General features: G+C 44.0%; 1 protein-coding gene across 3 annotated transcripts in view; it reads right to left on the minus strand.

Moving 5' to 3' along the window:
* Positions 1 to 14,010, minus strand: part of RGS8 (regulator of G-protein signaling 8) — a 54,116-nt gene extending 40,106 nt beyond the window's left edge. The window contains exons 1-5 of one of the 3 annotated variants that reach the window (XM_006887747.1): positions 12,933 to 13,003; positions 12,748 to 12,821; positions 10,723 to 10,851; positions 7,727 to 7,828; positions 6,854 to 6,918 (exon numbers count right to left, since the gene is read on the minus strand). In XM_006887747.1, coding sequence (XP_006887809.1) covers positions 6,854 to 6,918; positions 7,727 to 7,828; positions 10,723 to 10,748 — 193 coding nt within the window. In that variant the 5' untranslated portion in view covers positions 10,749 to 10,851; positions 12,748 to 12,821; positions 12,933 to 13,003. Of the gene's footprint in view, positions 1 to 6,853; positions 6,919 to 7,726; positions 7,829 to 10,722; positions 10,852 to 12,747; positions 12,822 to 12,932; positions 13,004 to 13,928 lie in introns of those variants that run through there. The other 2 variants (XM_006887746.1, XM_006887748.1) reach the window with 2 other exon arrangements.
* Between the last annotated feature and the right edge of the window lie 1,373 nt (positions 14,011 to 15,383).

The raw sequence follows: 15,383 nt of genomic DNA on the forward strand, positions 1-15,383 counted from the left end.
AAAAAAAAATTGTAATAAACAAAAACTAAGCAAAGGGAACTCCTGTTATTCTTGAGAATTGAATACACTAGATGATCTGTGCAGTGGGACCCTGCCAAGGAAGGGACAAGGCTTTACAATCCAGCTGCCTTAGCCCTGCCTGGATCTGGGTGTTGAAGCCATTTCAGCATTGGAGCAATTTTACATAACCTGTAAACAGGTGCCTCTGAGCCAAACCACCTGCCATGGCGGCTGGCTATTGCCCAGCCTGAGTGTTTGTACAGACAGCATCCTAGAAAAGGAGGGCGAACAGAGATTCAGCCTCTCCGATTTCCTACTTGAAACCTTTCATTGTCTAAATGTGATTGCTGTTAGGTGTCATCAAGCCAAATCATGACATCTTATGAATGACAGAGCAAAATCTTGCCTGATTCTGTACCATCCTCACAAGCTCTGCCATGCTTAAATTCACCATTGCAGTCAATGTGCTAGTCCATTGTTTAAATGAGGAAACTCATTTTCTAGGAGACTAAGGGACCCCATCGAGGCCACCTAGCTCTCTAGTAGCAGAGCTATGTCAAAATCCCTAACACAAGTCTGGCTTTATCCAATGTTCTTAATTGCATATGAGCATGTTCCCCAAGCAGATTAAAATAATACTTTAAACTAAAAGAATCCTTCTGTTATCCTTCCAGAACAATTAGGACTTCTAATATTGACCCAGACAGGATTGAAGAGGACACCAGGTATCAGGATTCTATTTGAAAGCTCGAGCTCTACATTAAGCACACTGTACCGTGTCTTGTGTCAACTGCACATGTGTCATCTTCTCAGAAAGCTACCTTCTCCAGAGCCTGTGTCCTGTTCATCTTTGTGCTCCCCCAACTAGTTAAAGATTTTTTTACATTATGATTACTCAGCATATTCTTTTAGAAAATAAATGGGTTCCCAAGACACCCAAAGGAATGACAAAAGGTGATCTATGTATTGAAAACAGAAAATACATCATTATCTGAATTTTCTGAAACTAGAAAGTGTTGGAGGGAGCTCTGGTAGGTCTGGTCCACGAGCAGTTGTGATGCTAATCCAAAAGCCATGCCTCTCTGGTGATTCAAATCCACCAGTGACTCTGTGAGAGAAAGATGGGCAATTTCTTCCCCTGTGATTTACAGCCTTAGAAACCCACTAGAGGGTCAGCTATGAGTTAGTTCTGACTCAATGGCAATAAGTGAGTGAGTATATGTTAGAAACTGTCTAAGTGAAAAGAATGACAAGGGAGAGTTCTAGAACTATAAACCTTCCTCTAGAGACTAGTTGATCAGTAGTTCTTGCTCTGTTTTTTATATATACATATGTATTTATGTACATACATATGTGTGTGTTTACACACACACACACACACACACACACACACACACACAGAGAAAAAGAGAGAGAGCGAGCTATTATAATTGAAAAATCTAAATACTTCTTACCAATGGTGTCCTTCCCAAGAGACTAACACACATATAATCTCATTGGAAAAGCTTAATCAGCCTTAATTGACTCACAACATTAATCCAAATAATTAGATTTTTAGAAAGTTAGCAATTCCTTTCCCACTAGCCTGGGCTTAGACCCCTCCACAGCCTTCAAGGGGTGCAAATGTTCAAGTTCTTAAACCTTCACATTCAGCCAGTGACAGCTGAATAAAGGTCCCTTTCCTCTCAAAGAGCCACTGGCTCTTTTATTTCCTCACTAAATGGAAATAAAACCAAACATCAAACTACAAGAAGAATCACAGAACTTCAAAGTTCAAAAAGTCTTATTGCTATAGCCACGTTACAAAGAAGCGTCTGGTGTCAGATGTAACCCTTTAGCAGAATCTCCACCTCAGAGTGTTACTGAATTCCTGGAAACCAAAAAGCACCCCCGACTGATGCAGAACCAGGTGTCTTCAGATCTAAAACTCACTGGATGGAAATGAAAACTTTTAAGTCTCCAAGTCCTGACACTGCAACAACCCACTTACATAGACTCAAAGAAGCTTCCACTCACTAATTGCAATAACCAGAAACTCTGTCCACAACAACTTAATATAAATATTAAATTTAATTAAATTAAAATTAATATTAAAGTTGGTAGAGAAATCTGCTACCTTAGTCTCAAAGCAAGGAAACCTGGTGATGTAGTGTACAGTGTGTTGTGCTGCTAACTAAAAGGTCTGCAGTTCAAATCCACCCACTGCTCCTAGAAAGAAACCCGGATAATCTCCTCTCAATGCAGGGTTGTCCTGAGCTGGAATTTATTCAAAGGTAATGGATTTGGGTTTTGTTTGGTATTTTTCAATATACATCATTTTTGCTTTTAGTAAGTGTAGGCATCATGTCATACTTAGTGTATGATAGTGTAACCAAGGGGCTCCTCAGAGTTAAGGATGGTAAAACTTCACCTCACATACTTGGCGCATATTGACAAGGAGGGATCAGTTCTTGGAAAAAGAGACTGTAGAGGGTCAGAGAAAGAAGGACTCTCAATAAGATAGATTGATGTGGTGCATATCAGAGATCATGAAGATGGTACAGGATAGGGCAGAGTTCACGTCTATTGTTTATGGGGTTATTGTGAGTCATAGACAGCTCAAAGGCACCTAACACCACCAACAACAATGTACCATTACAAAACACCTTTAAGGAGAGAATCCAAAATCATCTCAAGGCACCTCCTCCTTAATTTTCTCATACCCAGGTGACAAGTAGCAAGTAGGTATTTCGATTACCACTCTTGAAGGAGGAAACAGCCTCAGGGACTTGAGCTAAGTGAGTCAGTCCTGCAGCTGAAATAGAAACCAAACTGCAAGATGACCTTGAATCACATCCAGCAGGAAAAGAAGGTGTAAATTGGTAGTTGCACCTGTTCAGCCTAATAAGACTTCAGGGGAACGAAAGGCAGAATCACCAAAAAAAAAAAGGGGGGGGGGGAAATACCCCAGTGATATTGTCAAATCTCAGGTACTATCTTATTGCTATTATTTTGGCACACTGACTGCATGAACTTGCTGTTTGGAGTATAACCATATGTTACATAGACTGTTTCTACGCTGCTTTGTTTCCCTTCAAAGCATAATCCATAGAACACTCAAATAACGATTTGTCTTACAAAAGTGCTTGCTAGAAAATATGCTTATTCTTTGATTTTGCATTTCATTTCAAAATCAGTTCAAAAGCATTTGTTAATTAGTTTTCTAGCAATAAAGGCATAACCGGGGAGCTGCTCATGCAGCTGAATTCAGAAGCACTTCTGAAGGGTCTACTGGAGACTGATATCTAGGCCACCTTGCTATCTAATAACAGAGCTAGCTCGAAACCCAGAATATAAGATTCTATCTATCACTACTAGGTATCGAAAAATGTGCATCTTAATTAAATGGAGACAATAACAGCAATCGTTATGCTCTCAAATTATTTGTTATTTCATATTGTCATTGTTGTTAGGTGCTACAGTGTTAGCTTAAGATTCAGTTTCTTTGAGCCCTGATGTTAGTCCCTTCCGGTCTCCTGCTACCTTAATTGCAGACACATGGTCTTGCAAATCATCAACAGCCATGGGATTAGGAGTGAAAAAAGGGAGTGCTTCCCACACTGAACAACAAGACTTGAGGGACACTGGAGCAAAACTCTGTTGAGATCCAGAGACACTAGTGGTGATACCCTGGTGATGGTAGTGAAGAGACTGTGGCATTGCTATGGAGAAACTGTGGCAAGGTGTAATGAAGAGAACCCTGTGATAAAGGTCATAGTTAAAGGTTTTTAAGTTCTTGCCAGAAGATGAAAGGAAAAGCTGACTGCTGAACTGAAATCAGAGAACGGCGTCTTCGTAATGCTAGGCTAATTGGATTTGCATTAGGTGATATTCTTTGCCTTCCCCACTCTCCAACATATTTCCCCAATAAATCCCATTCTCAGTACCACAAAGAGTAAAATCTGTGAGTCAGCAACAAATATCGAACCCAATGATTGGTGGAAATAGATGCAAGAGCATGCATGGGGAGTGGTGTGTCTGACCAAGCAACTATCTATTTGCTGTTATGGATACTATTGATGGGGATAGTTCTCCTTTACGAAGTGGTTAGAAATCAGACTCAGTCACCCTCACACTGCATCATCTGCTACTTTCACAGGTGCCAATGTGTCAGCTTCAACTCACAGTGGCTCTCTGTACAACAGAACGAAACACCACCTCGCCCTGCATCATTCTCATGGTCGCTGCTGTGCATAAGCTTGTTTTTGTAACCACTATGTCAACCCATCTCTTGAAGTGTCTTCTCTTTTACACTGATACTTTACTAAGCATGATGTTATTTTCCACAGGCTGGTCTCTCTTGATCACACGCCCAAAGTCTCACCATCCTCACTTCTAAGGAGCATCTGGCTATACTCCTCCCAAAACAGAGTTATTCACTCTTTTGGCACTTACTCATTGTCACCTCATTGAAAGCATTTCATAGCTACCGTCCAGCAGGTTGTCTGAGGCTGTAAATTGAATGGAAGGAGATTATCCATCTTTCGCTTAGGAACCTCTGGTAGGTTGGAGCCATCAGAGAGCTGTCCTCTTTGAGTTAGCAGTGAAACTCCCTATGGACTATACCATCAGAGCTCCCTGGCAGTCCACGGTATTTAAAACTTTCAATATAGTTATAGGTGCGTGAGAGAAGGATGGACAATCTCTTCCCATGTGATCAACTGCCTCTGAAAATCCACTGGAAGGTCAGCAATGGGTCGGTTCCAACTTGACTGTGCACAATAACAACAATATGGTCAATGTGAAACTTAAGAACATTTAAACAGTGGCATCACTAAGGGAGTCCAGGGGTGTGGCCAACACATATAACAAAAATATTTTTCATAAGCCCATCACTCAGGTATTAATATATCTCCAAGGTTCAAACTCTATGCTAATATACTTAATGAATCTTCTGACATACTCCAGTCAGAGTTGTCATTATTACCCAATGACAATGACACTAAGAATCATGAGTGAATGTGTGGTTGCTTATTACTTCATGATTAAAACTGATAAAAAGCATTACTAAGGATTTCTGTCTGGTATGCAGGAGAGGAGATCCATTTAGATTGGAGTTTTAATATCATAAATCATGCTTATGTGATCTGTAGTGATACCACTGACCTTGAACATCCATTTGAAATCTGCCTTTTGCTTCAGAAGACCATTTCTCTCACTTTTGCTCTCCATACCTCCATATATTTTGTACAATGTTTGATCACATTCACTGATATTTAAATTTGGAACATGAAATAAGTACATGTCAATTAGACAATGCTTAAATACATGATAATGCATAAACTGTTGTTAGTTGCTGCTGAGTCAAATCTAATCCATGGAGCTACCATTGGGATTTCAAAGCCTAGAGGTCTAGACTTGTTCATGGTCAGAGAACAAGGGCTGAAGAGCCTGGTCACCACTGACATAATACTCATCATACCACAGTATCCTCAGCAATATATGTCTGTACTTGGGAGACAGAAAAGGCATATGAGATGAGGAAGGGGAAAATAGGAGAGGAAGAAATAGCAAAAGTTGTATTCTAGTAAAATTTACATTCTCGCAGAATGCAGGTGAAGTAATAGATTGTCAAAATAAAAATCAATAAGAAACTGAAAATCCAGTCTTTTTTGGCAGTAACTCAAAAAGTTACATATAGAATTACCATATGCCTCAGTAACTCCTCTTAGATATCTACCCAAAAGACTCGAAAGCTAATAATCAAACAAATACTTGTACACTAGTGTTCATTGCTTTCCTATTCATAACCATCAAAAAGTGGGCACTTCATATATGTATACCCACAGATGAATGATAATAGATTGGTCCTACTTACATACACGGCAATATTATTCAGCCAAAAAGAAAAATGAACATGAGCTACAGCACACATAAACTGAAAACATTTTATTAAGTGAAATGAGCCAAATGCAAAAGGACTAAATATGGAACTGTTTTGTTTCTGTGAAATATCTAAAACAAGCAATTGCACAGCGACAGAAAGTAGGCTAAAGGTGAGCAGGGACTGTGAGAAGAGAGGATGAGGAGTACTTATTGCTCAGTAAGGACTGAGTTCCCTTTTGTGGTGAGAAAGTTTGGAAACCACGATGCAAGTTGTACAGCATTGTAAATGTGCTTTACACTCCAGCACTGTTCAATTAAAAATGGTTTCAAGGAAAGCTTTTAAGTTAGTGTATCTTACCAAAATAAAAAAAATTTTTAAAAATCAGTCTTTCAACTCAAGCACTGTGAATGATAATGTACACAGAATAGTCACTGGACTGTGACTAGCACAAGGTTCTCCACTGACTTCAGGGGAAGCCACTTAGGTTTATAAAGAAAATCTCCGTTGGAACTTGGTCTGTCTTACTCCTGTGCAGCCCATTTCTCCAAAGTCCTGCGCTAAACTCTCTTGCTAAAACTGCTGACAACATGAAGCCTTCATGGGACTAAGAACTACAAGAATGAAGAAGATGGTCTTCATCTCACTCTATTTAAATTCTGTTTCCTTATTCCTTATTTCTCTCTAGACTGGTGGGTCTCTGGGCAGCAACCAGAGCTGTCTGGGACATTCAGCCCAGGATTTGGAGCCCCATCCACTACCAGCAAGTCAATTCCTACCCCGAGCAACTCTCCATCAGGTTTCAAGGCTGTAAATTTGTGTTGTAGGAGATTGCTCACCTTTCTCTGTGGAGTACCTAGTGGATTTGAACTGTTAATCTTTCAGTTAGCACAACATAGAAGACACTACGCCACCAGAACACTTGATAAATCTTTTACTAAACTAAATGGTTGCTTTGCTGGGACATGAAATAATCTGAAATCTACTTACATTTATGGGAGAGAAGTACATCAAAGGAATCTGCCCACCTCGTAGCTTCTTCTGTAGATAACCTCCTAGGAAGAAGAAACGTTTACCTTGAGTATTTCTGAATTAATCTACTCTCCCTCCACCACTACCAAAATTTTCACTGGAGAGCAACTTGCAACATTTAAGGCTGAACAATTAATTCTTACAATTCTGTCACTTTAAACTTGAACCTTCCTGTGACAGTAATGGGGAAACCTCAGAACTAGAAGTTACTGAATTTCATATAAAAGAGCAAGCTAAGAGCATGAGTTAAAGGTGTCATGATTACAATAGAAAGAGACAGGTTTGGGATCAGGTAAGTCATGTTAGCTTGTTTCTTACCATCACTTTAATTCCCTTACCTCTAAAATGGGAACAGCGATGCCCTTGACAGAACTGTGTGAGGGTTAAATGAGGTGACGTCTGTGACATCATTTAATACCATGCTTGCACAAGAATGGGCCCTGAATCCAGATGATCTGAACTTCAGCATATTTTTAGAGCAGGTTTGAGTGTTTGTTTCTAAATTGAGAGCTCAGATTGACATCTAAGAAGAACCAAGAAGTATCCTTCACCATCCGCAGGTTTTTAAGAGATAGATAATATGGGCTTCTCAAGAAGCAAAAGAGGCTTCTCATCCTAAGACTGGTAAAAGGAAAAGATTAAAGAGAGAAGATCTGGCAAGAAAATATGTGTTCCCTTTGCTCACAGGTTCAGGGATATAATATGAGCTGCCAAAAGCTGGGAGTTCATTGTCATTGCTGGCTCTCCTGGTCAGCAGCTTGAGGGAGAGAGACAAGGGGTTTCTGCAGCCCTGGGTGGGCACCTAGGAATGCTGTGTGGCTCGGAACTCACTTGAGTGCACGGTTGGGCTTGTCAGGAAGAATAGCTGTGAAATCACTACAAGAATCCGATTTGTGAGACAGGCATCCCAGTCGAGTTCTCATCCCTTTGTTCCTGCAACCAAACACAGGGCAGAAGGAGAATGGATGGTCAACAGGGATGAGGGGTAGAGGAAGGGCTACTGGGGCTGCAGCAGCCAGGGACGGCACTGCTCCCCACCTTTTCTAAGAGGACCCCTGAAGATTTCACAAAAGCAGAAAACCATAGAAGATCAAAGGACACACTCACTCCTTTATTTGACTAGCAGAATAGTAATAGTAGGTACCCTACCCCTAGAGGCTTAGTGCTTTTTAAAGCTGACACAGTCAAGTTGATGGAGAGTGAGTGAAGGTCATTGCTTAGAAGAATGTCTATATTAGGATTCTCTGTTGGGAAAGGAAATAGAGTAATGACAAAATAACAATCTACATTTTGTTCCCCCTTCCCCTAGGAGGGCAAAGTCGCAGTAGCAGCAGCAGCTCCTGATTGCAAAGTACGCCCGCCAAGAGAAAGGTGCACTTGCATAACGCTGCTGAGGTGCTGATCAGGGAGGCTCAGAGCACAGACAAGTATGGGGCTTCAAGGCAGGACATGTCTGCGTCCAGTTCGCCCCTCTAATTTCCCAAACCTGCTCATATGTGTGAATGGCTACCTTCAGGTTCAATTGCCTGCTGAGATTGCATTTCCACCGCAGGTATACTGAATCAGAATCTATAATGTAACAAGATCCCACCTGGGGATCTTGTTCTGCCTCAGTATCTGAAGGATGGAAATGCCTGGTATCAGCAGGGGTTGGATCAGAGCAACTAGTTTGAAAGCCTGATGGCTACAGACCAGCAATACTTAATATCTTCAGGCACAGAGAAAAGAAACTAATGTAATCAGCAATTAAAAACCAACGTACGATTCCTTGGTTCTTAAATTTCTTTAGCCAAGTGTTCCTATTCCTATGAATACTTTGGCTTGTCTCAGTAAACATGTCTTACATTTTAATGTGTATGTTTAAGTTTTCAATGGTTTCATTTTAGTAAAGACACTCATAATAACAATTATAGCCAGGGTTGCAAGCATCTGCATGGTTTACTGTTGAGGCAGATCCAGTAAGAAACTATGCAAATCTCTTTCTGATCCCCAAAATTAGCTCTCATTTACCTCCAACCAGAAGCCCCTGGGTGGTGTGAAAAACTAATGTGCTTGACAACAATTGATAAGGTTGACAGTTCAAGTTAACCAAGAGATTTCCCAGGAAAAATGGCGTGGCAATCTACTCCCCAGAAAATCAGCTATTGGAAATCCTATTACACACAATTCTCCTCTGACACACAAGAGATCATCATGAGGGGAAACTGATTCAACAGCAGCTGGTTTCCTTTATCCAAACAACAACAACAACAAAAACCCCACTAGTTGCTATTTGTGCCACCCAGGTACTCTTTCCCTTTAACCAAGAGTCGACAAACTATAAACTGTTAGGCCCAACCTTGCTGGATGTCTGTGTGTGTAAATAAAGTTTTATTGGAACACTGCCACACTCAATTGTTTACATATTGCTTAAGACCACATTCTACCATGGGGCAGAGTTGAGTAACTACAACAAAGACAGTATGTCCCATAAAGACAAAAATATTTATTCTATGGTCCTTGGCAGAACAAGACTGTCCAAACCTGATCTTTAACCATGACAACACCTGATGTGGAAGGCAAAAGTCAGTGAGAGAGGTTTGGTACAATCAGATCAAAACTTATGAGTGAGTTCTAAAAGAAGACTTCCACATGCACACAATGAAAACAATTTGCCATGGGAAGAGAACTAGGAGAGGAAAATCTCCATGTGGAAAGGTAACTCTTCAGCCTCACCTTCCTCTCCCGTTTTACTACGCTCCAGAAGCCATCCAGTCCAATCTCATCCTTTCATTGTCTTTTCCCAGAGTAAACTTATCTAGCCAATATACCCTGAGACATTCATCAGACATGGGTTAACACTGGTGTTCCACAGCCCACCTCTGAAGAGCCTTTTCAGGCCAGACTATCCCAGTAACACCGTCTCACTCCCATAGAAAATTGAGCCTGTGCCTCTCCTCACAGCCAGGCTACATTGTGAAGCTATCTATTTCATAGCATTTCAAAACATTGGCTCCAGTCAAGTTTTCTCCTGAGACAGGGAGCATCTTATGTGTGTCCACTCGCTCTTTCAAATCCCAGGATGCTGGAAGATCAGGCCATGCAAGCAGCTGATTAAGAGCCCTCGAGTCACAACATTCTGGAAATGCCAGTCAAGATCCTGATCGGGCTGCACCACAGGCCAGAGCCCAATTTTTCAGCAATTCTGTTCAAAGCATGGCCCCAGGATCATAAGTTATTAAACAGCCAGGCCACTGGCCCCAAACATGGATTAAGGAACCTCCCCAAAGAAACGGCAATGCCACTATGCAAGCCGTTTAACAGGGGCCAGGATAAGGATGTGTTGCCACTCATTTCCCACCTACATAGGCAAAGATGTTTAACAAAGTATGGTGTGGGGTAAAATGTTTTGTATTTTCTAGTTTGCATACTGAGACATAAGTTCTGAATATGTCAGCGAGGGCTGGAATAGGAGCAGAAGCAAGAGACAAAGGTCAAGGTTACGTTAAAATAAAACACTAAAAAATCTAGGCCCCTCTTCGGTGTTTTCTTAACACTCCTGTCCCAGTACATCCATAGGTCCCTAAATGGTTGGAAACAAGCTCATGCATAGGCCTCTTGAACCACCTCATCAGGAAAAGCCAAGACATCCCTCCACCCCACCATCTCCCTGCCTGCAGACCATAATTTTGCAAGAAGCTCGTGGATAAGAACAGCGCGGTTGGCCCAGGAAGCAAGGGGCAAGGATGCAAATGGGTTCACCACATGGACCAGACTGGAGCAAGGGAGGCGCAGTGAGGAGAGAGTGGAGAGGAGCAGGGCAAGAAAACAGGTTATTGATCAGTTACCTCCGTGGCATCAGTAAGGCAGCCATACAGGCATCCGCTCACAGTTAACCCTTTGGCTGACTGGCAGGACCGGCAGGGCAGGAGATTAGACTGCGGGGCAGAACGTTTGGCCCTCTCACGTCCTCTCACCTAAAATCAAAGAGTCTGCTGTGAGAGGCGGGCCCAACCCCTCTCATCTTCCTGCACTGAGCTCCTTCTCAGGTTGCTTTCCACCCACAAACACCCCGGGCCGTTCTCCACATGCTCATCCTTACCAAGGGGCTTTGCTTACTTAAGAGACCAACCAAGGACTGACAAGAGCACTTTGTTGGGCGGCTGATGATCACTCAGGGCTTCCTGTTTCCCCAACCTCTGACCATCAGCAGTAAAGTGGGCCATGGGCCTCAGGGGAAGGGTGGGCCTGCCAACCCAAAAATGACTGTTCTCTTTCTCTTAGTGGATTGGGGCCCAAGTGACCAGCCAGCAGGCAGTGGGGGAAGGGAGGGCTGCATTCACTCCAAAATAATTGGATTTGATGCTGTTCTGATTTTGCACCTTCCTTTAAGGGTCCTTGTCCCTAAGGTGGGGGGTGCACAGAGCCTTGAAAGGGGGAGAGTTGGGGGAAGTTTCGAAAAGCTCCCAGAGAACACTGTCAGGTGCTATCATAGTACATCCTCTCTCCTCTGTAGGGATCGCAAGGCACAGGCTGAAGGAATGAACATGCAAGTTACGCTCTGTCTTGCCTGCCCTCCTTCAGCCTGTGACCCAGCCTGTTCTTAACTGGAAGCAGGGAGAACATCGAGAAGGGGATGTAAAGTTTGAGGTCTAATTGACTTACAGTCTCTCTCTCTCCTGAGGGTCCCATTGTCAGAGGTCCTGACTTCCCCTTCCCACTGAAGATCACTGATAGGGAGAAGCATGTGAAGACAGCAGCCTGCCTATACATAAGGGTTCCCCGGGGAACTCCAACACCAAATATAGACTCCATCTTAAAAGAAACTCAGTATAAATAGATACAGCCCCTACTGGAGCTATGTCATTTAAATGATTTTGCTATTGCCCAGAAAATTTAGAAGTGTTTTTAAGAATCACTTTTCTAATAAAATGGAAAACTAACATTAGTTAGACTGCATGGGAGGCTCGCCTCAGAAGATTGAGTCTGGACTGAGCTCCCCAGAGTAGGTTCATGCCCTCAATCCTTCTCCTCACTGTGCTTACAACCTGCCTGCTCAGGAAGGTGAGGTGAAAGTCTCTGACAGTGGCAAGGGACCTTAGAAATGGAATTACCAGCACTTCAGCTTTGTTTTCTCTTACTTAGAAGATACAGTCCCAGGAAAGGGGTGGCCCAAGCCAGGGACTTTCCCCTGAGTCGAATCAAGACTGGTACCCACATACACAACAAGCAAGGTCATTCTAGCAGGGTGTCACCCAGCCTTCTGTCCCTGCCCCATCTCTCTCTCCATCCCCACTTCCAGCCTGCACCCCATCCTGCATCAACTGCCTGTGCCACTCCAATCTCTACCTCTTCCCTCCCACCCGAGCCCTTCACATCACTGCCCCTCAGGCCCTCCACTACCTCATTGACTAGATCAGCCACCCACTAACCAAGAATCAATGGGATGCTATGACCCCAGCTCTTGTCTCTCCCAACATCTAAAAGCCTTGATCTCATTTTGCCTAGACTTATGATGGAAGGAATTTGGGGTTGCCCCAAATCCAGCCAGGCCAACTGTGTGATTATACCCACAGCACATGTGCGTGGGGAGGTGGCCTCCAGGCCTGTAGGCTCCTGCTCAGTGGGACACGGGTACAAGTGATGCCAGGGCAGATGGGATGGGATATAATGCAAAGACCAAATACGCAAGGGGAAAAACAAAGGTTCAAAGCAAAGAGCAAAGATGTATAAAAAGGAGAAAGAAACTGAGAGCCTCGCAAAGAGGAAAGTCATCACTATGCATGAAGAGGCAGGTTAATTAAATACAGAAATGCACTCGGTCCACTTGGCCACCCTGGAGAGGAGAGAGAAAAGCCAAAAGCTGTACTCACTGTCTCTGAGCAGTCCTCATGGCCTGTGGGTCACTGCCAACTGGATGGTCAGAGAGGCTGAGGATGATGGAGCTCTGGGGAAAGAACAGATCTTTCATTTAGCGGTCAGATCCATGGGAGATGAAGGGCATATGTGCACAGGCATGCACACGCACACACACACATACAAGCACACAAGCACACACCTCCCACCACTTGAGCCAGGCTGCGAGTAGCTCCGCTGAATGCCTCTCTCTGCTCGTCACATCCAGTGAATCCTGAAGCAGCCTATCCTTGGCGGATGGTGGCTCAGCTCCTGGGCACAGTCTGCACGCCCATCCTCACTGGCAGGAGGCAGGAGGTGCCCTGAGCGCAGCGTGCCTGGCGCTCCTCCCGCACCCTCCTCCTCAGCCTCGCTAACCTGCTTCTCAGCTCCTCGGGCTGTAGCTCTGGGAGAAGTCACCACAGCCCACAGCTGCCTCCCTCTGCACCCAGAGGTTGTGCAAGGGGTAGTAAAGCCTTAGGTGTTAACTCTTTGCAGCCACAACTGAGTCAAAACCCAAGTGTCCAGTGAGCTGTCCTCTAATGAGATGTGCTGCCGGCTCAAGGCCAGTGGCTGCTTGGGGAGCAGAGAGCATAAAGATCTTGCCCCAGACAGCTGCTGACAGCAGGAGCCAAGCTGAATCAAATCTCCTAATGAGCCAGGAGGAGGGGGGCTGTCTTGCTGGGTGTGATGTGATGTGATAAATGCAGAGAGCAAGAAAGCTACGGGGCAGGTCACACATCTAAATTCCACCCCCTTGCTCCCAATTTCTATTGTGCTGCAGTACCCAGCCAAACCACACAGCCCTGAAATTTGGTCTCCCTACGTCTCCTCTGCCCCCTTTTCCTCTACAGAGGCATTTCCTCCAGACCCTCTCCAACCCTACACACCCCTCCCCAGCACCAATAACACCCTTCCCACTTCCTAAGGAGAAATTTGCCCTTCCTTGGATGCCCCAAACATGCACAGTTTCCTCTGTGCGCGTCTCTTACCTGGTTTCTCCTAGAGTGGAAATACACCTCTCTCCCTCATCCATCACCTAGCAACTTCCCTCACTTGCATTTGTTACAGAATGAGACTTTTCCCTTTGTTCTGCCCAACCTGCACGTTTATCCTTCTTTTCCCATCTTTTCCATTCCCCCCTCCCAATTCTCCTGGCCCATGAGGACCTTCACACTGCCTGTTTCCACTCCTGAAGGAGGAATCTTTGTGCCTACTTGCCCTAGTATAGTAATCCTCCAGATGTAGTTTCTGGATCAGCAGCAGCAGCAGTACCAATGGAGGCATCAGGAATGCAAATTCTCAGGACATAGTCCAGATCTGCTGAGTGGAAACTCCAGAGGCTGAGCCCCCCTACCCTTCCACACCCCCACATCCGCCAGACAGGGGATTATGATACAAGCTAAAGAGAGGCACTGTCCCTGAAAAGGAAGCTTGCCTTCTCAGTACTCTCTTTAAGGCTGAGTCCCTTCTTCCCAGTCAGGAATACACTCCAAATTCACATAGCCTTTGCTCCGTCATTTCTGAAACCCAGAAGGCAGCATTTGCTAGAGGCAGCAGATATTTCTTTGGAAAGCGAGGGCTTTACAATAAAGGTAATAGATTGCTTTGTTCTAACCCTTTCCAATGGAAAAAGCATTCTCATGGAATGTCATGCAGTAATCCTATGCCTTAGTCAAAGTGGGTATGATTATTCCCATGTTATTATTGTTGTTAGATGCCATCGAATTCTCTACAACTCACAGTGACCCTATGAACAACAGACCTGAACACTGCTCTACCCTGCACCATTCTCACCATCCCTGTTAAATCTACTGTAACTCACAGTGACCTTATCAATAAGAGTTGAGCCTTTTCCTATCCTGCACCCCATGCTTCAGCCTATTACAGTGACAGTGTTAATTCATCTCCTTGAGTGTTTTCCTCTCTTTCACTGACCCCTCCACCTTCTCTAGCATGTTGTCTCTTCCGAGGACTGGCCCCTCCGGACAACATGCTCAAAGTGTGTGGGGTGGAGTTCCACCATCCTTGCCTCTAAGCAGTATCCTGTTTGCACTTCCTCCAAGATAGATTTGCTTGTTCTTTTGACTGCCCCCGTGCTACAGAGGATAAAACTGAGAAAAAGGTGAAACAGCACAAAGACTGAATGTTGTGTGTTGGGGCTCCCAGAGCAAAGCTTCTCCAGCTGCACCACACTGGGACTCAGCCTTCCCTGGTAGACCTATCAGTGCATCCTCCCAGCGGAATGATTCTGCCATGATGCTTCATCGTCTGATGATAGGTTGAGATCAAAGTGCTGCTGCTGCCTCCACAGTGACTCATTGTCTCTCCCTGAGAATGTCCACAGTGCTCCTCACTTACACAAATGACATTTAGTGACATAAGTGAGGGCAAGAAATGTTTTCCACCCCTCATAACCCCTTTGCTTCAGCTCTGATGCTAGTAGAGGCTTGAAAGTTAAGCAGAAAGACAGCTATTTGCTCATGGACATTTTCCTGGTACATTGAACCACAAGAAGTAGATAGAGAAATAATAGAAGTAGAACTGCTAAATAGAAACCCATGTATAGGCATTTTCCTAGTTCAAGACTGGTTCCTATCATAAGGCGAATCCA

The sequence above is a fragment of the Elephantulus edwardii genome, unplaced genomic scaffold (genome assembly GCF_000299155.1).
Source record: "Elephantulus edwardii isolate Elephantulus edwardi_28Jun2011 unplaced genomic scaffold, EleEdw1.0 scaffold00061, whole genome shotgun sequence".
Taxonomy (NCBI): domain Eukaryota; kingdom Metazoa; phylum Chordata; class Mammalia; order Macroscelidea; family Macroscelididae; genus Elephantulus; species Elephantulus edwardii.